The sequence below is a fragment of the Setaria viridis genome, chromosome 4, assembly GCF_005286985.2.
Source record: "Setaria viridis chromosome 4, Setaria_viridis_v4.0, whole genome shotgun sequence".
Taxonomy (NCBI): domain Eukaryota; kingdom Viridiplantae; phylum Streptophyta; class Magnoliopsida; order Poales; family Poaceae; genus Setaria; species Setaria viridis.
Window position 1 is genome coordinate 2793510 of NC_048266.2, and position 27847 is coordinate 2821356.

Below are 27847 nucleotides of genomic sequence, written 5' to 3' on the forward strand. Positions count from 1 at the left end.
CCTAATTAGTTCATGATTTGACAATGTGGTGCTACAGTAACCATTTGCTAATGATGGATTAATTAAGCTTAATAGATTCGTCTCGCGAATTAGCTTAGGGTTTCTGTATTTAGTTTTATGATTAGCTCATGTTTAGTCTTTCTAATTAGCATCCGAACATCCGATGTGACAGGGCTAAACTTTAGTCCTGATATCCAAATACCGTAAAGTGGAAATCATGTCGTGTACATGATGCTTCCAGGAAGAGCACGAACAGGTTATAAAAGCGTAGCATATGCTGCGATGGATGCACCACACCACTGCAATAGCTGGAAGCCAGTAGGTTGTGCAAGCTGCAACACGATGGGTCGGTTCCTCCCACTTGTACTGGTAGCTGTAGTTATTTTCCCCCTCCTCATGCCAGCGCCGCTTGTCTTGTCGGCGGCCGTCCGGCCGCCGGTCAAGATAAATTCAGCACAGGCGAAGAAGATCAGCGACTACTTCAAGAAGCAAGCCTTCGACTTCTTGAAGGATCACGCCTTGGACGTCATCCCGAACGTCCTGTCAACTCCGGAAGGCCAGAAGCAGGGCACAAAAGCGGCCGACACCGCCGGCCTCTACGTCTTTAACCTCTCCGTCGGCACGTCGATCCTGCAGAACATTACCGGCATCCTGGACATCACCACTGAGCTCGTGTGGGCGCAGTGCGCGTGTAGCGCTGACGCCTGCTTGCCACCTCCGGGGACCACATTCGACCCAAGTACGTCGGACACCTTCGCCGGGGTTCCCTGCATCAGCCAGAGGTGCCAGAGCGTGATCAAGCAGCAATGTGACCCTGACCCCGCGGCGAACTGCACGTACCTTATGCAATACGACGACTACACCAACACGACCGGCTACCTCGGCAACGACACGTTCACGTTTGGTCAGACTCAGTTCCCCGACGTGGTGTTCGGCTGCAGCAAGGCGAGCTACGGTGATTTCTTTGGCGCCTCCGGCGTCCTGGGCTTCAGCAGGGGGAGCCTATCCCTGGTGTCCCAGCTCCAACTCTCCTGGTTCTCCTACCTCTTGGTTTCGGACGGACCCAGCCCCTTGCAGTTCGGCTATGACGCCGTTCCGCAGACGGAGAACAGCCACTCAACTCCCCTTCTCAACAACGACGCAAACCCTGGCCTTTACTATGTCAAGCTCACCGGCATAATGATCGACGGCCGGCAGCTCAACGGCATCCCAGCTGGAACCTTCGACATCCAGTCGAACGGTTCCGGCGGGGTGTTCCTGAGCACGACCGTCCCGGTCACGTACCTCGACGAGGCCGCGTACAACGTTGTCAGGAAGGCATTCGTCAGCCGGATCACGGCGGAAGCTGTGGACGGCTCGGCGCTTGGTCTTGACCTGTGCTACACGTTGCAACCCAAAGACGAAATGGTGGTTCCCAAGCTGACACTGGTGTTCGACGGCACGAACGCGGCGATGGAGCTCAAGAAGTACAACTACTTCTTCGCGGACAACAACACCAACCTGGAGTGCCTGACCATTCTGCCGTCCCGGGGCGGGTCGCTACTGGGCAGCTTGCTGCAGACGGACACGAATATGGCGTATGACATCGAAGGCAGCCGGCTCATATTCGAGACGGCATCTGCGCCGACGCCAGATTTGAAGGTGTCTCTGATGGTAGTAGTCCAATTTCTAGCATTGGCGCTGCTGTTTTAGGCCCGTGCTAGATCTGGAGATATAAGTTGCTGCATATATGCATCAAAGATTAATTGTCTGTTTACTTATGCCGGAAAGTTGCCCATGTTGGCATGCATGCATTTACATATTCTCTAGATTTCTTCCGCAAACCTATTGGCACCGGTTTTTCACCACAGTCAACCGAAGAACATAAGATTCTGACAGCATATTAGAACCAGCCTGTTGATGAATCTGCATTGACCAAAGCCCACCACAGGCAACCGGGTTCTAGAAGCCGATAGGAGACCGGGAGGGTCCAATTCGAAGCGAAACTGACTCCACCAAACATAGGCTATGCAATCAATCATCATTCAAACATCATAAATAAAGCACTAGCAACTAAGCATGCATAGGATCTATATGATTGGAAGTCACTTGACACCTTATCCGTAGTCGTTGGGATCCTCCTCGGTGTAGTCAGGGCCTTTGTACCTGAAAGCTCATGTTAACGGTCGGCCGATGGCAAAGATGCTGGTTGATGGTGGTGCTGCTATGAATATAATGCCATATTCTACCTAACGCAATCTTTGGAAGACTCCAGAGGATTTGATCAAGACCAACATGATCCTGAAAGACTTCGAGGGGAAGAGGTCAAAAGCTAAAGGGATCCTGAATGTCGAATTGACGATCGGTAGCAAAACATTGATTTCTACCTTTTTCGTCATCGATGGCAAAGGTTCATACAATATCAGTGCTATGCCTGGCTACAGCTCTATGGCAAACTCAATGTCCTTGTCTGGTGGCATTCATGGCAAGTCATCCAAAAATACATCTGCATTCTCGCACACTACTGGAATATCCTCTATCCGGGACTCAATTGTTGGAAAGGCACAAGAATTTACGCACTCTCGAGGAGGTAGGTGTAGGGTTAAGGGTCCTTGTGTGGGGGAATTTATGTGGATAGCCCGTGCTGCAATGTCTAGGGTGACCTTGTGCCGAGTCATCCAATCCATTCCCAAGATTATGTCTATCCCTTCCAAATCCAAGATAATCAGATCAGTTTTGAAAACCTTATTACCCATCCTGAGTGGTACAAAGCGATTAATCTGGTTGGACCCAACTTTACCACCAGGTGTTGAGATCATATACGATCCCTTAGTGTGACAGAAGTTCAACCCACATCTACTACCGACTTTATTCCCGATGAAACTATGAGATGCTCCCTAGTCAAATAAAATAAGGACGGGTTGATTGTGGATAGAAAATGTACCCATCAACACTGGTGCGGCCTCTGGGAGATCTGCAAGGTTGGTGAAGTTCAATCTTCCTTGCCTGACTTGCACTTTCGGCCTCTTGCCCTTATTATTCCCATTCGAACTCTGCCCCTGACCTTAATTCCTGCTCTATGGATAGTCCATTGCAAAATGGGCCGGACTCCCACAAGTGAAACAACAGTTCATGTTGTTCGGGCGAAGCAGGGGTGGAGCATTAGGCCTTGGGCCCTGCTGCGGAAATCCCGGAAAGCGAGGCGCTCCCTGCTGCTGCGGTGGCCGGATTACCCACCGTCCCTGCTGCGGAGTCCTCTGGGGAACTCACGGTGGAACCAGCCTGAACTTCTGCGCGAGGGCACTGGGAGATGGTATCGGTGCTTTCATCTTCTTGTTGGCCTTGAGGGTCATGATGCAGTCCTCATTGAAGGTGTTCACCTTCACAGAGTTCGGTCTCTCCCTAAGCTTGAGACTCAAGCCTCTGCGAAAATGATCCTGCTTCTTCTCATATGTGTCAGCATGATAACCGGCATACTGGCATAGGTCGTTGAAGGCCTGGGCATACTACAACACATTGTGAGTGCCCTGGGTGAGCGCGAGGAACTCGTTTAGCTTTCACTCCAGCAGACCGTCAGGGATGTGATGCGCCCTGAAGGCGATCTTGAACTCCGCCCACATTACCACGTGGTCGGCAGGTAGCATGGCATGGTAGTGGTCCCACCATAGCCGTGCAGATCCACGCAGCCGCTGGGCTATGAAGTTCGCCTTGTTCTCATCGGGGCGAGGTGAGGTGAGGAGTGTGAACTTGGACTCGATCGGGCAAATCTAGGAGTCAGCATCTAGCGGCTCCTCTGTCTTATGAAATAGAGGGGGCTGGGTGCCAAAGAAGTCCTCTTAGCTTGCCACACGAGGTTGGTGAGCATTTTTCCCACCGTGTGGCTATTGCTGCTACTACTGGCCTTGGACGATGTGCCGCAGCAGCTCCGTCTGAGCAGCGAGGATGGCCTCCATTGTAGGCGGGGGAGGTGGTGGTGGTGGTGTCTGCCACTGTTCGCCGCTACCAGAAGAGAAACCAGTGGGGTTTTGGCATGTACCGTGCACCATCTGCAAGAGTGAACTTCTTCCATTAGTCACACAATCTTAAAGCTTGCTCATAAGCAGATGAAACAAGATAAATCATGTGTGGAATGTAAAAGTTCATCGTGCAGTCAACTATTTTAGGCAGGAAATAGCCACCTAAAAGAGAATTTATTCCTCCTGATTCAAATGTTCACAATTCTTCATCTTTGGTCAGCGAGTAGAAGGTTTTGTATACTACGACTTTGATATTCGACTTGGAGACCAAAACGAATGTTAACAATGTCAAACAGCTTCACTTAACCGGGTCTACCGTGGCTGTTTTTCAGCAAGCTGAACCATGGAGTTTTGCTCATAACTCGAGTTAGATAAGCCAAAAAGGACTGAAATTTTACAAGCAGTTAGAGTAAGAAACTTTGCACGACTTTGGTATTCAAGTTACAACTCAGAAGTGAACAGAAAAGGGGGTAAAAACTCGAATACTAACAGCTGCTGGAAATTGCCAAGTTCATGGGAATTACAACATTGGTAATGTTTGTAAACACACCCATACCCAAGTCAATTTTGTAGCACATGCTACACAAAATAATACTCAACTCTAGGCTAGCCTATTACAACACCAACCAAAATTAGGCTACGCCAAGGAGTATGAAAAACCAACTCTAAACACATCTAGAAATCATCAAGGTCATTTACGGAGGTGATACTAATCATGGGAGAGTGGGCTGCCCACAAAGGTGGTTGTGGGGCTGCACTCTCAAAGTCCATACTGGAGAAACCCATCTCCTCGGGGTGCTCCTCCTCCATAGCCTCGGGAGGTGCCTGCATGGCTGCCTGGTCCAAGTGATGCATCTCAAGGTGCTCGTTGGTGTCGGCCAACTCCATGTCAAGGTCGTCAATCTGCTCGGCCAACAACTCCATATCGGCCTCCTGGTCCTCCAACTCCTGCTGCAACTCACTGCACTGGGTCTCCAACTCTGTGACCCAAACGCCCTTGCTGATTAACTCCACTGACAGAGCGGTCATCTCTCTGGTGGTCTCAGTGAGTGCTATCTGGATGGTCTGGGCCAGGTCTATCAACCTAGCCGTAGCCCTGCCTCGAAGCTCATTCAGCCGGTACAAAGCGTCCATGCACCTGGCTGAAGTAAAGATGGTCTAATGTGGACAAAGGAAACCCAATAGCTCCATGTTCTCCATACGATCTATCCACATAGCATCACCCCTATCTCATGCCGGAAATAACCCAATAGGGTCCAAAGCTATCTCCGATCCGTAGGGTGCTGTCGGCAAAACAAAGTCAGACCCTCCAAAGTTGTTGTCTCCCATGTGTCATCCAAGTGGTACCCAACTGTCACCACCTCAAGGTGTGGCCAGTCAGGGTGCTCGGGGTGGGGGCGCACACTCATGTGCACACTGCAGCGTGGCACTCCGTATTCCTTGTACTCTCTGCCCGTGTAGCGAGGTGGGGAAGTGTACCCGAATGCGCGTAGAGTGTCCCACAAGATGGAAGGGAAACCCTCCCAGTGGAGGCACTCAGAGTGCACACTCCCATCCATGTTCACAACAACATAGATCGGATCAGCCATCTGGAGAACAAAAGGAAAGCGATAAAGTGTGAGAACTAGATAATCACTTAGCAAAACCAAACAGATTTCTGGAAGGTTAGAGAAATATCCATAACTCAAAAAGTAACCATCTAAAAACTCTAAAACTTTACCAGAAGATTCTTTAGATAGTTGGTTACAAGTTTGGTATTCAAGGTTCTCGCTGAAACAGATCCTAAGAAGGTGATAAACTCAGATTCTCACAGTGTGGTGCATTCTGGAATTTCAGGAACAGTGCAACACTAAACAGATCATAACTCCCAAACCACTTACCCAACATTTTCTAAATTTTACTAGACGATCGTCTACTAAGTTCTTAACAACTTTTATTTTAAGATGCTAGACATAAACGAAACTTAAGGGGGTCGAAAAATTAAAATCCTAACAGGTGTGCAATTTGGATTTTTCAGCAAGCAGTAGGTTACCAAGTTAAGCATATCTCAAGATCCACTTGGTCAAGTTTTATGAAATTTTACCAGCATGTTACTTAGGAAGTTTTACAGAACTTTCTTATAGGAGGCTTTTGGAGCAAACCAAAGTTACTAGCTCGAAAGGTTTTAACAAGACAAGCATCGCTGAAACTTAGGCAGCAAGATAATCCTTAGTAAACCGTGAGAGATTTTGTGAGAACAAGATACACATGCAAGGTTGATTTACACTTTTTATGTTGCAAGTTTTAATATGATGCATGCATGACCTACTCGTCCTCGCAAATCAAATAATTGCCAAAATTTTGGACTTACGTGGTTAGTGCCGGTGGCAAGGCAACATTTACGGCTCTCTCTATAATAACTAGTCGATTTTTCTATCCGTCGTTAACTTATGTAATCGCGGTTAGCGTACCTGTAGAAAATTTCACCCGGAACCTTTCATGCCAGCACTCACAAAAGCATCCACATTCATTACCGTCCACTATAGGAACAACACCCACACGATTTTTGTTGTACGGGCAACGCTCATACGCTGGGAAGCGTATTCACTTTTTATGTGCCGCCATCATATTTGCACATGATGCCGGGGGCATATTATGGAATCACCATACCCCTAAATCAACCTTGTTGTGCAAGAAAGTAAGTTTTCCAACCGGTTATATATGTGCTGGGAGTCAGTATAAGATAACCAATAGTTAATTAGCCACCTAAAAACAATCCCAAAAATTCCCCTAGGGCTTTTTGTACTAAGTTCATCCTTAACGAACTTACAAATTTTTCAAATAAGTTTCTTGTAAGTTTTATTCGAAAAAGGTGTTTAGAGCTTGTTGCTTTCTCTAGGTATGCTTTTCCAGCTCTGATGCCAGCTGTGGCAGAACCACCCAAATTAACCTGGCTAAAGTGTACTCAACTTCGCCTCACATGCGAACTGACACTTTAGTCAAGCCAATCTAGTAGTCTGTTGGGTTATACCTGATAAACCACTTGTCTCTGATCAAAACAAAGCATACTCACATGAAGGTGAGTCCAGAGATTACAACAATCCAATAGATTAAAACATAGGTCCCACATTAATTATTACACCACAATAGTTCAAAAGTGCATAAAGTAAATTGTTCAGAGTTTAAGTAGCGGAAATAAAATGGTAAGTAAATGTCGGAGCAGCGATGTCATGGTGAAGCCTGCCATGTCATCAGTTACCACGATCCTCGCCGACCAAGGATAGGTCCCACTCGACCGTCCGACCCGGAGGGAGCTGGGTTGGCCAAGTCAAACTAGCAGCACATTCATTGACGTCTACCACATTACCTAAAAACAAAGCTACAAGTAAGGCTGAGTATACTAATACTCAGCAAGGCTTAACCATCGGGTGGTAACTACTCCACCAACTTCTAGACATGCAAGGTTTTTTGGCTGAGGGGTTTGTTTTTGCCAAAAGCGACTAAAATAGGTCCTTACTTTCAAGTTTTAGCATCAGGTTCTAGTTAATTAACTATTCTAAGCAAGCATGTTGTTCAAACATTTTATTCCAAGCATCATTAAGATAATCATTCTCTATTCCACTTGTTACTCAGTGCAGCGCAGAGATCAAGCAGTCTCAAACTGTGAGAGGCAGACGATTCAAATCGAGTTTTTAAACCTTGCAAGGTGAACCTAACCCCATGACATTACGTACCACGACGGGTCCACACATGTCAGCTGTCCCCATCAATCCCCAGGCATGTGGTAGGGCCCACTTCCTTTGGATATAATGCCCCACAGTTCTAGAACGTTGTCGTACCATGACTGCACTTGTACCCACATGTTGTACTAGAGGAACCAAGTTCCAGAGACAGCGGAGAGGTACGCCCACATCCCGGTTCAATCAGGTACTAGGCTTCCCTATCCCATACTAGGTATGAGATTAGTACTTTCAAACACTTGACCACGAACACCGACACATTTCGGCCTTAGCATTTTCATCACTAGATAGACGGGGCAAAACCACCGAGTCAGAACCAATCTCGGCCCCGCCCGTCATCCTTATGGTTGTAGGATAAGTAAGCAAGCAACTCCTATAACTTGTGAGTGACAGGAAATCACTCGACTTTTATCGAGTCCCTATTTAGCATTGCAACTACTTGGCCTATCATGCTAGTGTTCAAACATAGGTACCTGAGATCATGCAACTAAGTTTTCAATCAACTCCTATGAACTTAAATGCACAAACATAAGTAACAAAGATATTGTATGAACTTTAAATTAGGGTTATGCTCCGAGGCTTGCCTTCCTATTCTATGTTAGTGGGGAGCTTGTTGGAAGCTTGACTGGGCTCTTGCTCAGCCTCGATGTGGTGTAGCTTTGCAGGTGTCTCCTTGGTCGTCTGGAGCAGTTCGTAAGTTCCGTCTACGAGATTCGCTTCTACACGAGATGCATATGCAATAATTCAAGTTTCATGATTTTATATGCAGGATGCAATTCAGATATTCATGCAGAAGGATAAAGCTTACAACGAACACATGCACCTAGACAAGATTTAAACTTAAATTCTTCATGAGGTAAAGTGATTTCATGTTTTACACCCTGGGTTTGACTTGATGGTGATTATGTACACATATATTATTATTTCGTTTACTTAAACTCTAAAAAGGAAGGTGGGTTCATCACACGCGAAGTAAAGTACTTTCGTGATCCTAAACCTCAGGCTAGATTGATGGTGGTGGTGTACATATATAAAGTTTATTTCTCTTAAACTTCTAAAAAGGAAGCTGAGGTTACTCTAAGGTTGATCAAAGTTCATTTGGAAAGTTATCCAGTTTCTGAATTTCTTAACAACCTAGATGTACATTTCCCATTCTACCCTTTTTATTCAACATTTATTTTTATTCCAATTATCTAGCCATAACTTCAAAAATTTATTCCGGTTGCATCTGTTAAGATATGGATATGAAATTTTACAGAGCCTACTTGATATTATCAATGAGCTACTTTAAAATTTTGGGACTCATTTGACTTCTACAAAAATAATTAAACTTAAAAACAACACCCTATGGCAGACTTCACATAACTATTTTTAACTCAAGTTCCATTGATAGTTTGCCTCTAAGATTTTCACAGTGGGTTCTCTAGATTCAACAGAGGTCACTGTAATGTTTCCATGATTTAATAAGAAGGACATCTATTTTCCATATTTTACTTGTATTAAACATTGTGCACAAGTTTAAGAAAGATCAATCATGTCTCCAACAGAAACTAATATTTTTCCTAGGGAATCATTTGTAACAGCGACTCAACAAAAGTGGTTTTGCATTTTTACCTATTTTCTTATATTTCTAAAGCAAATAACAAGATGTAGCCTTGCATTTCAATATTTGATCCAAACCAGCATGCTCATCATCTACACTAGTGTCACAAAATTCATATCTAGAACAAGCATGACACAAGCATTCTAACAAAGGTAGATTTCCATGTTTACCATTTTTGTGTGATTTATAGGGCATTTAAAGGCTTAAACACAAAATAAATCCTAGAGAAAAACCTACAACAGTAACATGACCAAAACTATTTTTCAATGAAAGTAATCAACATCCAGAGTCTAACAAAGTTGGATTTGTATTTTTAGCATTTTTCTACCATTTACTATGGATTTCCAAAGTTCAGCCTATTTTAATCCAAAATGAAACAGAAAAGCTTAAAACGTATTACAGAGGGCTCCCTAGAACTTTTAAACATTCGCAGATAGGTCCTACCTTTTTACACGCTGGCCCTTAGAAAGAAAGAGTGCCTTGCAATCTGGTTCTCAGGACCTGGCTGGCGACTAGCCGGCAAAATTCCGGCGAACTCCGACGACCAGGGCGTCAGGAAAGGGCACAGGCGCGGCGAGCAGCTCACCATGAGGGGATGCGCCGAAGGAATCGCCGGCAGAGAGCGACCGGAGGCGACGGTCCATGGTGAGGGGGAAAGCGGCAGTGGTGAGGCTCTGCTCCGGCGCTGGTGGTGGCGCTGGTGGCCGACAGGTGGCTCGGGGAGCTTGAATGGGGTGTGTGTGACGCACCTGAGGGCTCAACAGGCGGCGGTGAGCAACGAAGGGCAGGGCTCCATGAAGAGGTGTGGTGGCGGGGCTTTGGTGCTCTGTATGTCGTGCGTGCGCCGGCGAGCTCAGGGTGTAAAGGCTTTTATAGTCAGGCGAGGGTGTGGAGGAGAAGATAAGGATGCCTCGGTGCTCGATGACGATTGGGGGAGAGCTTTAGGGTGGCGGTGACTGGCACAGAGCTAGCGAGCATGGCAGTTGGCAACGACGGCACGGACGCGCGTGGGCGAGCTCCGACGATTGGCGGGGCAGGATTAGGGCGGGATTCCCTCCCTTTGTCTCGCACGCGGAGTGGCCAGGCAAGGGAGCCCGAGTTGTCGCCTCACCAGCGGCATTGGCCAAGCAGCGTTGGCAGATGGCATGGCTCGACATGGTGGCGGTGCGCACGGTGGGTGGCAGGGGCGCGCGTGGGCATGTTGTGGTGGTTGGCCGAGAGAGATGCGCGGCCAGGGGATAAGATGGCACCGGCACAGGGTTGGGCAGTGTGGGGAGCCATCTGGTCTTGTTGCTGACGAACATTGCCAACGACACTGCACTGGTCAGGTTGTGCCACGTGGCACGGCGCGACGGGGACGCGCGGTGACTACGCGCTGGCTCGAGCGTTGGAACGCGATGGCGTGCGAAGCTGGGAGTTTTGAACCGCGTTTTGGTGAGATCTTGAAACCAAACTTGAAAATTTTCAAAACTAAAAGTTGTTGTCCTATGTCCACACTACAACTCCTACAAAGGTCTTCTATTCAAAACTCTGCTAGATTGGGAGATAAAAGGTTGAAAACTTTGGAGGAAAGCTAGTTCAAGGAGTTAGCTAGAAATTGAATTAAGTTTGAAATTTACTGAATTTCAACCCAACATTTGAACATGTTCAACTTCAAACCAGTGAAAGTTCAAATAAGAAAAATTGTTTGTTTTGAAAAGTTCTACAACTTTCATATTGGCAAAAAGTTAAGTTATTATATGAAAATTTGAATTTACCAACTGCCCCCAATTAGTGCTTTTTAAGGCATTTTTAGCCATTTAAAGGGTTTGCAAGGTCAATTCAAATTTGGCTTTTGAATTTTTGGGATGCTTTCTACATTTCCAACCTAGTTTGATTGTTTTTCACACTTAGCTTCTTGTTTGACCTAGTTTGACTTTAATTTCCCTCTTTTTGTGATATTTCATGTTTTTGGGTGCATTTTGAATTTCACAATTGGCAAATTTAGAATCTAGTGTGATTTGTATTCTTAATTACTCTAATTAACCCTTTGAAAAGCATACTAAAACTAGGGATGTTACACCTACACTACTTCACTAAGCATGAGGTCACGGTCGTCACCTTGTACCCACTGGACGAAATCGTCCGTAACAGCGATGCTGCGGGTCGGATCTTCAAGTGGGCATTCGAGCTCATGGGGCACAACATTAAGTACACCCCCCCAAACCGCGATCAAGTCTTAGGCCCTAGCCGACTTCGTTGCCGAGTGGACGGAGGTCCAGACCCTGACCCCTGAGGTTACCCACGAGTACTGGACGATGTACTTCGATGGGTCGGCCATAGGAACTGGCGCGGGGGCTGGAGTACGAAGCCCTCATCAAAAGGCTACGCATCATCGTCGAGCTCAGCGCAACACGACTCTATGTCCGAGGCGACTTGGGATTGGTGGTCGACCAAGTCATGAAGGAGTCCTCCTGCAAAAGTCTGCTCATGGCAGCATACTACCAAGAGGTGCGCAAGCTTGAGGATAAATTCAGAGGGATTGAGCTGCATCACGTCCCGCGAAAGGACAACGACGCTGCCGACACCCTAGTGAAGATGGTGGCCAAACAGGAGCCGGTCCCAAATGGAGTCTTCATGAACGACCTCCATGAGCCATCGGCCCGCGTCTGAGAGGTTCCGTCCCAAGCACAGGCTGGCCCCAGCCAGCTACTCGGGGGCTCTGACGCTTCATCACGGCCCAGCCCTGACCAAGGGCTCGGGGGCTCCGATCTCGTCATGGCGGTAATGGCGCTCGACACGACTGACTGGAGGGCACCACTACTCACCTACATCCTCGACGAAGTCCTTCCACCAAAGAAGACTGAGGCATGATGAATTGCCCGACGCACCAAGACGTTCGTTGCCATCGGCGACGAACTCTATAAGCGAAGTCCATCAGGAGTGCTCATGAAGTGCATCCTGACCGACCAGGGGAATCAGCTTCTCCTCAAGGTCCACGCCGAAATCTGCAGACACCACGCAGCCCCACATTCGCTGGTCGGGAAGGCCTTCCGTTAAGGCTTCTATTAGCCCACGGTGTTACGCGACGCAGAGGAAGTGGTCCGTAGGTGCGAGGGGTGTTAGTTTTACGCTTGGCAGATCCATCTGCGAGCACAGGAACTCCAGAGCATCCCCATCACCTGGCCGTTTGTGCTCTGGGGTCTCGACATGGTCGGACCCCTCAAAAAGGCCCCAGGCGGACACACCCACCTGCTCGTGGCGGTAGACAAGCTTACAAAGTGGATCAAGGTGAAGCCCATCACCAACATCCACTCGGAGGCGGTCGAGTTCTTCCTCGACATCATCTACCGTTTTGGCATCCCTAAGTGTACCGGCAAGAAGTTCCTAGATTTCTATGACGGGTACGACATCAGGGTCGACTAGGTCTTGGTTAGACACCCACGGACCAACGGTCAGGTCGAGCGGGCCAACAGCATGGTCCTCCAGGGACTCAAGCCGCGCATTTTCAACTAGCTTAGGAAATACGCCAGATGAAGGGGTCGCAGAGCTTCCAGCGGTCCTCTAGAGCCTGAGGACGACCCCGAACCAGTCAACGGGGTCCACCCCCTTCTTTCTGGTATACGGCTTCGAAGCAGTACTGCTGTCCGACCTCGACTACGGTGCCCTGAGGGTAAAAGCGTTCGGCCCTAACCAAGCTGCAGAGGCTCAGCAGGATACGATCAACTTACTCGAGGAGGCACGTGAAACGGCGCTCATTCGCTCCGCCCGCTATCAGCAAACCCTTCACAAGTACCACGAAAGGTAGGATTTGGGGGAGAACCCTCAAGGTTGGAGACCTCGTACTTGGAAGGACCCAGATGACCAAGGACAAGCACAAGCTTTCTCCGCCATGGGAAGGACCGTACACGGTGGTCGAGGTGATCCGGCCGGGAGCCTACCAACTGAAGGACGAAGACGGCAACATCCTCACCAACACTTGGAATATTGAGCAGTTACGTCGCTTCTTTCCCTAACTCATTTCCTTTCCAGTCATTTTTCTTTCCCACATTTGCTCTAACAGCACTCCAGCCCGAGCATACTAAGCCCGGGTCACTCAGGGGCTCCACGGGGGTGGACCACCCCCTCTTTACTTTTTGCATCATCATGCATCTCGCTCGAACGAAAGGGCGCGCCCGAACAAAAGGGCATCCCGTCCTCTAACTCACCCCGAAAGCAACTAACACTCTAACTTACGAACTGATCGGACCCTGCAACGACTATGGTTATGAGCAGCTGAACCTCGAGGCCACGCCCGAGTTCTTAAGGTTGCAGCCTACGTCAACAGGCAGGTCTGAGAAGAAAGGAGCGAAAAGGCAGAAGTTACCTAAGGCTGAAAACAAGAATGGGTGGGACCAGCTTCCCATTTTTCAATGTTATCACAAACAAACAAATTTTTGTTCACTTAGGGGTTCACAATCCCCCGCAAAAATTTTTTGCACATGAAAGAAAACTAACTACCCCTATCTCTACTGCTCCCTCTCAGTTGGGTCAGCTAGCACCGCAGCCGGCAAGGCCGAGGGCTCCCCAATCGCAGGTCGATCAACGCTCAAGTCTGTCGTAGTCTGCACCATTGCACTAAGATCAGCACCGTCCTCCTGACTCACTTGGCGAGACTCGACGACCCACTTCGCAGTGACGTGCACAATGATTGCTGGCGCATGTGGACCAAGCCCTGACCCAGTGCTCAGATCTCCTCGAAGCTCATCCCATCGGCATACCCCCTGCAGACCATCTTGAAGTCCAGGTCAGGGTAATGCATCACCACTGACATTAGCACCCCTGACGCTGCATGGAAGACACCATCCGAGATGAGCGTTCGGACCATGTCCAGCACCGCCGCAAGCTGGATCGCGGGCGTGCTGGTGCTCGATCCCGACCCCAGTACTTCGGTGACCACCACCCGTGCCACATCCTTGAGTGCGTTAAGTTCACCAGTAAGGGTGGACTGCTCCACTAGGGACTTGGTCAACGCTTCCCTGCTCCGATTGGCCATCTCCTGGGATGCCCTCAGCCCCCTCTTCAGATCTCCACGAGAAACCAAGTCAGCGGGAGCTAGAAATGAGTACAACCTTGACTCAAACTCCTAGGATGGCGGGACTTACTATCTATCGTAGCGAGGTCCACGGCATGGCCATCCTCCGATCGTTGCAGCTCTTGATGCAGAAGGGTATTACTATCACCCAGCTCCTGGCTAGCGTCCACAAGGATGGTTCGCTCCCCTTCCAATTGAGTCACCCTTCCCTGCAGACGAGTAGCCTCCTGCTCGGCATGCGCACGAGCCTCCTGCTCCACCCACACGGCCTCCTGCGCCATGGCAAGCGCCTGCTCAGTAGAAGTCACCCGCTCGGCCAACTGGCGTTCAACTTCCCATGCCGCGACAAGCGCTTGCTCGGCAGTGGCAGCCCACTCGGCCTCCAAGCACTCCGCTTCCCTGCGCTCCCTAGCCGTCACCACTGTTGGAGGTATGCCCTAGAGGCAATCATAGAGATGATGATATTCCATTTGTATCCATGATTTGTATATTGTGTTCATTGAATATCCATTAAAGGCTACTTGAATTGATTTGCAATTATGTGAATTGTATGTGAAACTCTTTACTTGTATGGTTATTCTAAAGTTGTCCCTAGTTGGAGTTCATGTGAGGACACACATGAATATTAGACTAGCACATGTATTAGTTGATGACTATGTTTCACAAGTCATAGACATGGAGATGTTGAACTAATAATGTGGACACATGTGGAGACATGTGCTAGGACTGACCCAACACGAGAAGTAGTTCTCTCTTTAAACAACATATACGTTTTGTCCTTAGACCTGAGATTGTCGCATGTATTCTAGATGTGGATCGTCCTACTTAGGGGCTATCAAACGCTACGCTGTAACAGGGTAGCTATAAAGGTAGCTTTCGGGTTTGTCAAGAAGCATGCTATGAGACATGGTCAATCAAGATGGGATTTGCCCCTCTCTGATTGAGAGTGATATCTCTGGGCCCCTCGAGTGATCGGATCCGAAAATGCATGGCCATGCTACGTACGGTTAAGAGTTAACCTACAAAGGGATTCCGAATCACAGGATCGAGAAAGAGCGGTCGGCTTGAAGCTAGACCAAATATCGTGAGGCGAAGGGAATAGCATGTATATTATGTTGTGATGGTTCGTCTGATATGATCTTCGTGTGCGTATAGGAGTTGGCACGTCTTGCTAGAGGCCGCTACCGACTATTGGACCGAGTAGGAGTACTCGGGCCATGTCTATACGTATCCGAACCCATAGGGTCACACACTTAAGGGGCTGGAAGCCCAATTCGAATCTGATCCGAGTTGGATTAGGTTTAGAAGTACTAATGGGCCTCGGACCCAGAGGCCCGTCAGGAACCTCTATAAATAGAGGGGTGGGGGCGCCCTAGGGTTTACACCTTTTGGCGAAACACACCTGCCGCGCCTCCCACGCCCTCGCCTGTTGCAACTCGTGGATCTAGTAGTCCAGCTTGCGACGCTTCCTCCCTGCACATGTGGATACCTTGGAGGTGTTGCGCCTACAGCACTTGGACGAGCCATCGACGAGCCGCCGACGAGCCACGACGAGCCGACGACGAGCCGCGGCACCGGAGGCGATCTTGCTGCACGTGGACGATCTGCTGAGGAGCTGCTGGACGTGACGTGATCAACTACGTACGACTACGTTGATCGACTATGTACGACTACGTGATCGTCTTCACTGCATCGACGCATATCTACATCTTCCGCACCAGTAGTGCGTCGAGTGGTAATCCCATGATCCTTATACGGCAGTTCTTCCTGGTTATACGCGGTAGAAATTTTGATTTGCGCTAGTGTAGCCTACCTCGTATCCCAACAGTGGTATCAGAGCCGTAGCTGCTTAGTTTTGGATTCGGGATGTGTGCATATGGAGATATGCGAGTTTTCGTTTGATCTATGTCCTGGTTTCGTACCCTTGCTGCAATGGTAGTGTAACGACATACTCCTACCGGTCGGTTTCCGCCATCGGAGTTAAGTGATACACGTAATTCCAGTTGCAGTGAGCAAAGATCAATGTGATTGGTCGAATCGAAATCCAGGTTCATACGCCAGGCGCATGAGATGTGAAATAGTAGATGGGATCTACTACCGGGGTCGGAATTTTGCCGTGTGCATGTGCTTCGGTAAAACAGCCGTAACTTTTCGGTACGATCTCGGATCGAGGCGAATTGTATATGAAAATTGATCTACAGAAAAAGTTACACGTGATTACGACTGACTTTGTCGGTTCGGCGAAATTAGATTTCCCAAATTCGGCTTGGAAGATGGAGTTTCGGGCATCCGAAGTTTGGATCGTTAGGGCGCCTAACTCTGTTTTGCATCTCATGTGCCTCTAGGCGGGACTCTGTTGTGATCAGCTCCCTCTTGGCAGCGGTCGCACGCTCCTCTGCAGCGGCCGCACGCTCCTCGGCAGCGGTCACACATTTTCGAGCCCCAGCCACCTCCGTCGCCCAGTCTTGGGACTCACGATGGGCGGGCTCTAGCTCGCAAGCAAGACCTTCAGCCTGACACAGCCCCGTCGCATCCCGTCCTTGACGACCATGCTCCTCCCGGAGGAACCAGGTTTTGTCAGCCGCTATCATTTCCAGCTCCTGCAGGATCAATGCAGATGCATCAGGTGATCGGACGAACATCAAAAACCAAGACTCAAACCAGGATCGTCGAGACCTACCTCTCCGACGCGGGGCAGATCGATAGACATAGCCCGGTTGACGAACTCGGCTTCAACCAGAACCTCCCTCATCTTCACCATGACAGAGGTGAGGCTGGAACGCACCAACGTCCCACCATTTCTGAGCAAGGCCCAAAGCTCCTTCTCCCGGCCAGCGTGGAGCATGAACTGAGCCTTCCTCGGCATGTCCGGATGAGGCCACACCAGGTCGTCGGCCACCTCTGACCCGCCTGAGGGTCCGGCCACTGCGGCGCTAGACGCAGGACCATCGCCGCTCCTGAGATAGCGGCACACCTTGTTCAGCCACCCTGGTCTTGTCCTCTCCGGAAGGAGCGAGATCCATCACTGGGACATCGCGACCCACCAGTAGCGGCTCTTCCTCTCTCCTAGTCGCCTCCAGCACACCGCCCCTAGGCGGGCTCAAGAGAGCACTCACTAAAGCATGGGCCTGGGCTAGCTCGGGGGACATGCGAGTCTCCGTTGCCTCGCCAGTGGTCTGGTCCTGGGCTCCTCGACTCCTCTCCAAATCTGACCAAGTGGGCGAGCTGAGGGTGTGCACTCCTCCACCGGGCAAAATCGGGAGCACAGGTTCCTCCCTCACCACGTCCGCGGCCGGCGCTAACGAAAGGGCCACGGTTACCTCTGCCGAATGGTCCGTAGCCACTTCAAGGGTCGCCATCGTCGGTGCAGCCGCCGCCGTACCTACGGCCGGCGGGGGAGGAACGGGTCCCAACATATGGGGATGGACCAACTCCAGCCTACTCCCTCCATTGCTCGTCGCGACTGGCTGTATAATGGCTGTCCACTCCGTGTACACGAGAGGCGGCGTGATGACCAATGAAGTTGACGGTGCACTGCGGAAAGACAATACATGGGATTAGGCTACCCCCACCAAGAAAACTTGTCCACACAGGCGAGGAAAGTTATGATTACTTACAGAATCGAGTGAACCCAAAAGATCTTTGAATCGGAACCGCTCGGGGGCTGCCACACGTGCCCCTCCGGGGTGACTAAGGTCGGAGACACCTAGGCCAAATCACGGACGGCCTGATGACAGCTGCGACCGCTAGTCCATGGCGGATTGCCCGAAGTGGCAGGCGAAGCGTCCCTCTGCCAAGAACCAGGCGTGTTTGCCAATTCCTGGACCATGGGAGCGCGACCACACTCTTCCGGCCGACCATCGCGCACCCTCACACCTGATGCTGGGGGCCGCGGCACTGGCGATGCCTCCGAATAGCGTGATGGTGAACGCGCCCGCTTTGACTCCCGCGCATGAGCAAAGTCCCTATTGGTGGAACGCTTCCTCAACTTGGGGGCCCTGGAAGGCTCCCCTGCACCATGCGCTCCTCTGAGAGACGCGGTGGCGGGCCCGCGGCACTCAGAAGAAATCTCAACGACGCCCCACTCGACTCGTCCCCTAAGGAGTCTGAGTCCGACAGGTCGGGGGACATGAGGTCCGCCTCCATGTCCAACGGGTTCTTGCTAACACGAACGTGCCGACTGGTTTCTTGCAACCTCCACTAATGCCTCTCTACCTTCGCGGCCTTCTTTTTCTTTCACTCGTTTGCCGCCCTCTTCTCGGCGGCCTACTTGGCCACGCCTTCTGACCCCTGCGGGAGGCTCAGTTGAGACCTATAGTGCTTGAGCCCCTGCAAGGCAAATGGCTCGAGGTTGAACGGAAGATTTGGATGAATGAGGAATAAGAACGCGAGGGAGAAACTTACCAAGTTGGGGCACTTCCCGGCATGGAAAGGCTCGGGTGTTCCCTCAAGGGTCATGCCGCTCTCCGAATGCAGAAGTTGGCCAAGAAGCTCCCAAACGTCGCTCTCCAGCAACTCCATCAATGACGCGCAATCAGGGTCTGCCGGACCGGAGTACTTCCACGTTGACCACGACCTTCGCCTTAGCGGGGTGATCCGCTAGCAGAGGAAGGTGTGGAAGATCCGCAGCCCGTTAAGGCTCTCGTCGATGCGGCCCCGCAGTGCCAGCTCAAGCACCTCCATGTGATTCTCATGCCTCCTGGTGGGCCCCCACAACCAGCTCTTCTCCTTTGCCGGCCTCCTCCCGGTGAACGACGGGAACGGCTCATCGATTGGATTCCAGATGTAGAACCAGTCACCGTGCCATTCCTGATTGGAGTACGTTAGGGGTGTACAACGGGTAGGTCACCTTGGGGTTCCTCTGCAACGAAAACCCTCTGACCGGGGCAGGTGGCCCCGACCTCCCCTTTTCCTCGGATCTGGGCTGCCCGGAGAAGAACTTTGCAAAGAAGTCCACATGCAGCTCCATCCCGAGGAAAGCCTCGTAGAGGGTGACGAAGCTGGTGATGTGCAGCACCCCGATGGGATTGAGGTGCTGCAACTCCAACTGCCAGCGGTTGAGGAGCCCGTGCAAGAACCAGTGCGCGGGATACCCAAGACCCCGCTCATGGAAGGCGAGGAAGGAGACAACTTCATCACGCCGAGGCTCCGGGAAGACGGTCTCGGGCTCCGGCGCCCTCCAACCGGCAACCGATTTTGGCGGCAGCAGTCCTCTTCACGCAAAGTCCTGCAACAAATCTTCACTCACGGTGGACTCCCTCCAAAGCGACATCGTGGACACGGGAGGCGGCGAACGGATCTGTAAGTTTTTTCCCTTTCCTCTACTCCTTTCTCTCCTAGAGCTAACTGCAGCGAGCGAGGAAGTTTTTGACGAAAGGTCCCTTCGCCTTTCAAGGCAGGGGAGCGGGGGGTCCCACCGATGGAGCCTCCACCGATCCAACGTCAACTGGTGCTCAAGCCGATCGGATGGAGTGGGGGACCCTACGCCAGAGCCTCCCCCGAACCAAGGCCGGCAGGCCACATGGATCGGTCAGGACGGATCGGGCACCCGGCGGGAGACCGGTTAAAATATGTGGAAACCTAACATGCAGATCACACGTCCCCATCACGAACGACAAACACGGATTCCACTCGGGTGTACCTCCCAAAGGTACCCCGAGCTGGTCGATCGAACCGCTGAGGTAAGCAACGATAGCTTGACCCCTACGATCGTGAAAATCACAAGAGGAGCGATGCTCGAAACGTCCGACCAAGGTAACATTACCAACCTCCCATCTACTTTCTTTGTGAACGAGCACTCATTCACCAATCCGCATCATGCATGCATGCATTCATTCAAGCATCATACATTCATTTCATACTTGCAACCGTTGCATCTCAATTGCATTGCGTCGCGTCACAAAGCAATAGCGGCTCATTCAATATGAGCTGCGACCGACCGAGGTTCGAAGGCCGGCCCACGGAGGGCTCGAGGCTGCCTTGCATCAAATAGAGCTAGGGGAGAAAACGCAAATGGAGCCCCAACGGCCTTCACCCGACCTGCTCAAAAGTAGTCAGGGACCATCTCGACCTTCTCGTTCGATCCCGACCTCGAGCTATTCCCATAGAATCCCCATCAAGGGGAGGCCAGCGGGCCACCTGAGTTGGTCTCCGAAACGACTTGGGCATCTGTCGGGATGCGGGCTGAGGAGGAACGGAATGCCCCATGCCGGCTATGCTGACCCCGTTATGAACGACGGACCCAGATTTCGTTTGAACAGGCCCATTAGCGAGCTCACCGAGCGCGTCACTCGAGCCATCAAGGCAAGCGGCGTTAGCTCAACCCCTCCGGTCACAGAGACCGAGGATAGGATGACGCATGAAACTTGACCAATGCCGACTGAGTCCAACAGGGTTCGGCGACTCAGGCCGCCAGATCCCATCCAAGGGATACAACCGACGACACAAGTCACGGTCAAAACGAACACGGGCAAGCATCCTAACTCAAACTTACATCCTCCCGACTGAGGGGGACACTTAGGTTCGTGGCCCCTGAAAAGGATGCCTAAGCGTTCAACCTCTGATCGACTCTCCAGTCGGCCGCAGGCTCGGGGGCTACACCCACCGGGTGCGCTCGCGCGCACCCGGCGGAAACCAGACTAATTGTCGATCCCCTCTTCAGGAGGCAAGCACGAGCATCCGTTCGACTCACCCATGGTCAAAGAAACACCCAAACATTCAGCCTCCGACCGACTCCTCAGTTGGCCGCAGGCTCGCGGGCTAGACCTAGTGGGTCCGCTCGCACGAACCCAGCTTAATACAGACTAAGGGCGAGTCCTCAGGAACTGGACATCCTACACGAATTTGGCGCGCCCCTGCATGCCAATCGTCGCCTAGGAAGTAGGGCGTCAATTCTCATCTAAGGCGCCTCTGTGACCTCTGCCAAACGTCCCGTCAAGAACTGGGCACCAGTACTTGCTCGGGGGCTAGAACGCTAGAACCAACTTGACTACCCTACGCAACGTGGCAAAAAAAAGGGAAAAATGTCACAAGTCCAAACAACAACCCGCCCCGAGGGCGCGATGCGCACACAAATCTCATACCAAAGACAAGTTTTTCATTAAGATGAAAACATAAGCCAGAGGCTTTACAATATCACACAAAGCATGCAAACACAAGAGCCCAAAGGCTTCACAATATCACGCAAAGAGTGCAAACACAAGAGCCCAAAGGCTTTACAATATCACGCAAAGCGCGTAAGCACAACCTAGGGACTACCCTACAACTCGGGACCAAAAGAAACAAAACGAGCGTGCACGATCAAAGAAGGCTGCGCTCAAAGCCTCGCTCGCTAACCCGTCCTCGTCACTTCTTCTCCCATCTCCCCCTTCCGAGCGGGAGACGCCAAGGGCCAAGGAAGATAAAAGAACTCAGTGAGCACAAGAGTGCCACCACCAAAGTTCTCTCCTCCCTTTGTTGCAGCCTGGTATAGGAGAAAAAGGCATGGAGGGAGTACGAGAACTGCACCCTAAACACCTAGGTAAATTGGCTTGGAGCCGCACGCGGCTACCGATGCCTACTTATCTTCACCTCCACCGTGGCCGTACACGTGGCAGATCAGGATGATGATCTTCGGTGGACGGCGACCCAGGGTCCGAGCGCGGCATGGAGGACAAGGAGGCCATGCCTCCCCTTCCTCCCAAGGTGGCGTGTAATCACCTTTCTATCCTTCTAATCGAACTTGAAATTGCAGTCAAAAGAAAACTATTGTGAAAATAAAAGAAATACCTCTTTCAGAATACCCTCAAGGAAGAAGGTTTTGTCTTATCCCAATGGTTCAGGACATCTCTCTTTCAAGGAGGCATTCTTGCTTCCGCTTCGTCGACCCCCACTTTCGTGTAACTAACAAATCAATAGGGGTTCTATTCTTGCTGCTCGCCCTAGCCAGATGTGGCTTACTTCACCTTCTCATCGAGCCCTCGAATGCACGACGGAGCCACGTTATGAGAGTTCTTCCCGGAGTATGGCTCCAAGACGTGCCGTGAGGGACTACGGTAGGAAGGTCGAACACCTATTATGAGAGTTCTTCTAGCAATCATGAGGAGTGGCCAAAGCCGCCTAGGGCAAAGAGCAGAAGTCTCAAACCTACCGGATCTACAACTTGAGCCATGGGATCTACAACTCGAGCCATGGGGGCGCTGGACATGGAAGCCCCCCTATTTATAGCCGGGCGAATGGCCATGATCCGAGAGCAGTTACGATCCGCGTCCACGGACGCACGATGATGGCGCTGACATCGAGGTGACGTTTCAGCGGCCCATGTTAAAGGCACCGCGCCTTGAAATGACGGTTCAATTACCGCACATCAAAAATCGAGGGGAAAGTACCAGGCCATGAGGTGTCGGTACAACTTCACGCGGGTTTCATCCTTATCGTCTTGGATACGGGGCCAGACCCCTCAATGCGGCCCGACCGCTTCCCAAACAAGACAAAAATGAATGACACCCCTGTGTATGTTTCTCCGCAACGGGACTTTCTGATCGACAGTCCCTTTACGACTTCAACAAATCCCCAAAGGGGCTCGGGGGCTCTTGACGGGTCCATAGACCCGAGGTCCCCAACCAGACTGCTTTCCCACATGTTCAGCCCAACAAAGGGCACAGCAACAACTAGTACTTGGGCCAGCCCAGCTGCGCACAGCCAGGCCAAGACCACGATCCGATCACTAACAAGCTCCTCTGACCAGAAGACCTGGACAGCGCCCCGACCAGAAAGGGCCTGCTAGAGGTGGGACCATGGTTCGACCCCAACTAGAGTACTCCCGACCAAGTGCTCCTGACTAGAGTACTCCCGATTAGGTACTCCTGGATGAGCGCTCCTGACCTGGTTCCCCGACTAGGGATCCGCCATACCCCTGCATCGAACTCCCGACTAGGGACGCCCACCCGGTGTGGGCCTAGGGAGCAGGTGGGGCGGATAACGAGGCAACTCCCGGGTCAGCCAGTCGTTCGCAGAGCCATACCGCGCCACGCCCTGCGCACGTTGCACAGTGGCGTTGTAAACCTACCCGTTACGACGTAATGGCCTGACGAGGAGAACAGGCACCGAGGACGGAGGCCATACTGTATCCACCAGTGTGGGATTCGACAAGACTAGGCAACGCCCGTACACTCACTCTGTTATCTTCTCCCGACTTGTAAGGCCGCCCCCTTGAACTATAAAAGGGGGCGGAGCCCCCTCCGCTTCAAGATCTACATGACCTTATGCTCTCGCACCTCACGTTATTCCGCATACACACACACCTTTAGGTTACTCATACTCCCAACACTTAGCGCATGCTTGGGTTCCTGCCATTCTCCTCCACCGTGATGAGAATAGGGCTAGGACTCAGGCACCCCGTCTCTTCCTCCTCTCGTTTGTACCCCCACTACAAACTTTGAGCACCTGGGCTCAGAAATAAAGTCGTCGACCGACCCCCGACTAGACATAGGGCGCATTGCCCGAACTAGTATAGATCCTATTTCATTGCGTGCTAGGCCATATCTGATTAATGCATGACAAACCTACAAATAATCACTTATCGGCCAGATTTTGCACCGACACTTACTTTATTCAAACTAAAAAAAATTTGGTTTTTTTATTTTATTTTCACCGTGAGACTTACTCAAGCAAGGCTGAATTAAAATTGCATCAACATAAACAAAAGAGGATATACTTATATGTACCTCCTTTGTATGTTGTGCAACATGAATCCAATGCCTTGGCTTACCTTCCCATTTGAATCAAGCTCAACGACTTACCCATTTGGATTTGAAAATTTTTGCAGGGGTTAGTCCACATATACAACAAAGATTTATGAAAGCATTAACTCTAAGGTTCATCAACCAAACTCAACACCATGTCTAGTTTGATTGAATAAGACTTTTTAACCTAACCACCATGCTTAATTTAAAAGGCCTATGAATGTACGTCTCGAGGCATATATTCAACGCAGAGCATATGATTATAGAAAAAGGAAGCATGAAAGTATGTTCAAGCTATTACTCAAAGGGTGATAAACATGTGTATATGATAGTGAACCTCGGGCAACCTGCCTTAAGGGCTTTGTTTAAAGTCAAAAGCAGGACATACCTGAAGGTACTTACCATGACGTTTTGGGTGACGAAGATTTCTAAATCGCCGCCGTGGTAACTCCTCCTTTCTTATTTTATTTTCTCTTTTTTTAGTGGGGGAAAACTGCAAGAACCAACACCATCTCCAAACCAAGATAAGAGTTGGCATGAGAGGAACTTTACTCAGGATACTCACATACAACCCCCACACTTGGAGTATAGGTTGCTAAGCAACACAACTCGAGTGTAGTTGGTTTCGCTCCCATGTTCTTAGGTGTCACCTGTCTGTCATTCTTTTTAAATTAAATGAAACTAAATTCAACAAAAGAAATAATTCTAGGCATCATGTAAGTAAGTTTCCATACCATTTTCTAATAATTTCAATGATTTCTACCAATTCATTATTTATTTTCTAATTTCTAGTCGCTGACATCATCATGGGGCTTGCTGACATCAACGATCGAGGTGGGGGGTTGGAGGCCTACGTACGCAGACGAAGGACCGAGGGTACGGCGGCGGAGGCCGGAGCACGCACTACTGGTGACGGCTAGTGGTGGCGGAGGCCGGAGCATGGAGTCCGTGACGAGGACAGAGGCGGTCAGGCTGGGGACGGCCGGTGCACGGCGAACGGACATTGAAGAGGAGCGTGGAGTGCGGCCTAGGAGCGTCGGGTGCGGCTGGATGTTGAGGAAGTCGAGGAGGAGCCGGGGCGGCGGCCGGCGGCAAAGGAGGGCAATTGGCTGGGGTGGCGGACAGCATGGACGTCGAGAATGAGCGCTCCGTGCAGCGGGACAGAGTGCGCCATGATGCTGTGGAGCGTCGGGCATGGCCGGACGTCGAGGAGGAGCTAGGGCGGCGGGCAACGGTGGACGATGACAGTGGGGGTGGCGGAGTGGCGGCGGGATCAGGAGAGGAACAAGTGCGCGGCTAAGTGTTGGAGAAGAAGAGGGGTGGGGTTTTTAGGTTAGGCCAGATTAGTACCGGACATAGGCCTTGCCCGATACAAAATGGCTTTTAGTACCATGCAACACTGCTATCTGGTACTAAAATGTTTCATTTAGTACCGGGCAAGGCCACTGCCCAGTACTAATTTGACCAAAAAAAGGTGAGACGCGAAACTAGGGGAATTTAATACCGGGCAAGGCCTCCGCCCAGTACTAATCTTCCCCAGCATTTCCGTTCTCGCCAGCACTCTATTTTCTTTTCTTATTTCTAAAATTATTGTTATATTAGTTTTATGCTTAATAAATGGAGTAAACTTAGGAAAATAATTGAAAAACATTTCATACCTTACTGTTGATTATCTCTACACCATACAACAATTTATTTATATAGTAAAATTAGATGTTTTTAATTACCAATAGGATATGAAATATTTCCATACTGCTGGTAATCCATAAAAAGGAAAAAACCACTATTTTGAACATGCAAAAATATTAAGAAATATTAGTATAATAAATTTGACAATTAAGCCATCAGTATACAATGTACTTGTATAATTGCCTCTAATTTAATGTTTCTAGACTTTTGATGAGCCAAAATAGTATCGTTAATCAGAGAAATACCACATAATTGTTCGAATTGTACAGAATACATTACATAGTTCATCACATGACCACATAATACCACATAATATTAAAGTTCTAAAGCTACTCATTATTATTCAATGGAACATTGATAATCTTCTTCTTGACGAACGTCCCTTGGTCATGATCGCGACGTAAGTACGGAGCATCTTCTTTGGATAATAAGATGCTTGGGTCAATCTGAACTGAGAATGGAGGAAGGTCATCAAACTGATCAAAATCTTCTAACTTTTTTGAAATGTCCTTAACTCCAACGATTTTTCTTTTCCCTAGTAGAACTATACGGTGTTTTGGCTCATCTTCTGACTTTTTACCGACCTTTGTCTTGGGTTTGCTTGACATGTCCTTCACATAGAAAACCTGACTCATATCCTTGGCTAGGATGAATGGTTCGTCTCTATATCCAATCTTCTTGAGATCCACTATTGTCATCCCAAAACAGTCTTTTGTTACGCCTCCTCCAGCAACCATTGGCAGCGAAATAAAGGGACCTTCAAAGGTCCATAATCAAGCTCCCAAATCTCCTCTATGACACCATAGTAATTGTACTTATTCATATTATTATCTATTGCAACTATACAGACACCACTATTTACTTTGGTACTCTTTTGATCTTGGGCTCTTGTATAAAATGTATACCCATTTATCTCGTACCCTTTGTATTGCAATATCGAGATAGATGGTCCCCTAGCCAACCATTGAAGTTGTTCATCAATCATCTCGTTACCCATGACGTGTCATCGGATCCATGTTACAAAAGCATCTATGTGATGCCATGTAATCCAAGCCTTAGACTTCCCCGGATTTTTGGACCGTACAATGTCCTTGTGCTCCTCTATATATGGAGCCACCAAGGATGAATTTTGTAGCACTGTGAAGTTTGCTTTGTGGATTTCATTCTCATGTATGTTCATATTATCTTTCTTTCTGAGTGTGCCCTTTCCCTTCACGTGGCCCTCATGTCGTGACACGGGGACCCCTACCGAACTAAGTCCATCAATAAAGTCAACACAAAACTCAATGACCTCCTCTGTTCCATATCCCTTGGTGATGCTTCCTTCTGGGCGGGCACAATTGCGAACTGTTGGGGGGAAATATTAACGATCTCCCCTAGCCCACGGAATCAACAAAACATGAAGGCCCAGGCCCAATTAAGGTGGCAAGATTGTTGTCAGCCCAATATGGGGGGGAGAGGTCACGTTCCGCCCTGCCCGACCCGGAGTCCTGGGGTCGGACGTTCCCGACTCCTTGAAGACTAATCTCCACCTCGCCCGACCCAGGGGACCGAGGTCGGGAGCGCCCGACCCCCGCCGCAAAACTCCGCCTCGCCCGACCCTGGGTGCGGGGGTCGGACTCGTTCGGGTCCACAAGACAAATATCTGCCTCAGGCGCAGATTGGAGGATCAGGGTGCTGATCCCGTGGGTCCCCCTATCGACCTCACAATAAATGCGCCGCGACCCTGGCATGCAGAAAAGGGGTGGCGCCCCCAACATAACCTATAACGAATACCTATGCGCGATCATGCGACGCGAGCTGCAGTGGCCGCGGCTCCCTCTGATTTGCCACAGGGTACTCATGGCCCGCGCCGAACGGCACAGGAGGGCGTTCCGCTCGTTCTCGCGCCCCGCGCTCCCAATGATAGGGATGCGACGTCCGCGTCTCATGGGTGATCAGCAGGGTAACAGAATCGGCCATCCTCCCCGGTGGGCATGGATGCCGAGGCTGAACATCATCATCGTGCTCGGCAGCAACGGCGACCGGGGAGATCATCGACAGGATCTGGAAGGAACCGCCCTCCC

At 50.2% G+C, this 27847-nt stretch overlaps 1 protein-coding gene and 1 pseudogene across 1 annotated transcript; one reads left to right on the forward strand and one right to left on the reverse strand.

Moving 5' to 3' along the window:
- The first annotated feature begins 285 nt into the window (after positions 1–285).
- On the forward strand, positions 286–1760 carry LOC117851308 (aspartic proteinase nepenthesin-2). Its single transcript, XM_034733102.2, has one exon. The coding sequence runs from the start codon at positions 343–345 to the stop codon at positions 1690–1692; it is 1350 nt and encodes a 449-aa protein (XP_034588993.1). The 5' UTR covers positions 286–342; the 3' UTR covers positions 1693–1760.
- A 17209-nt stretch (positions 1761–18969) lies between these two features.
- LOC140222483 (uncharacterized) overlaps positions 18970–27847 on the reverse strand; it is a 37925-nt pseudogene continuing 29047 nt past the window's right edge.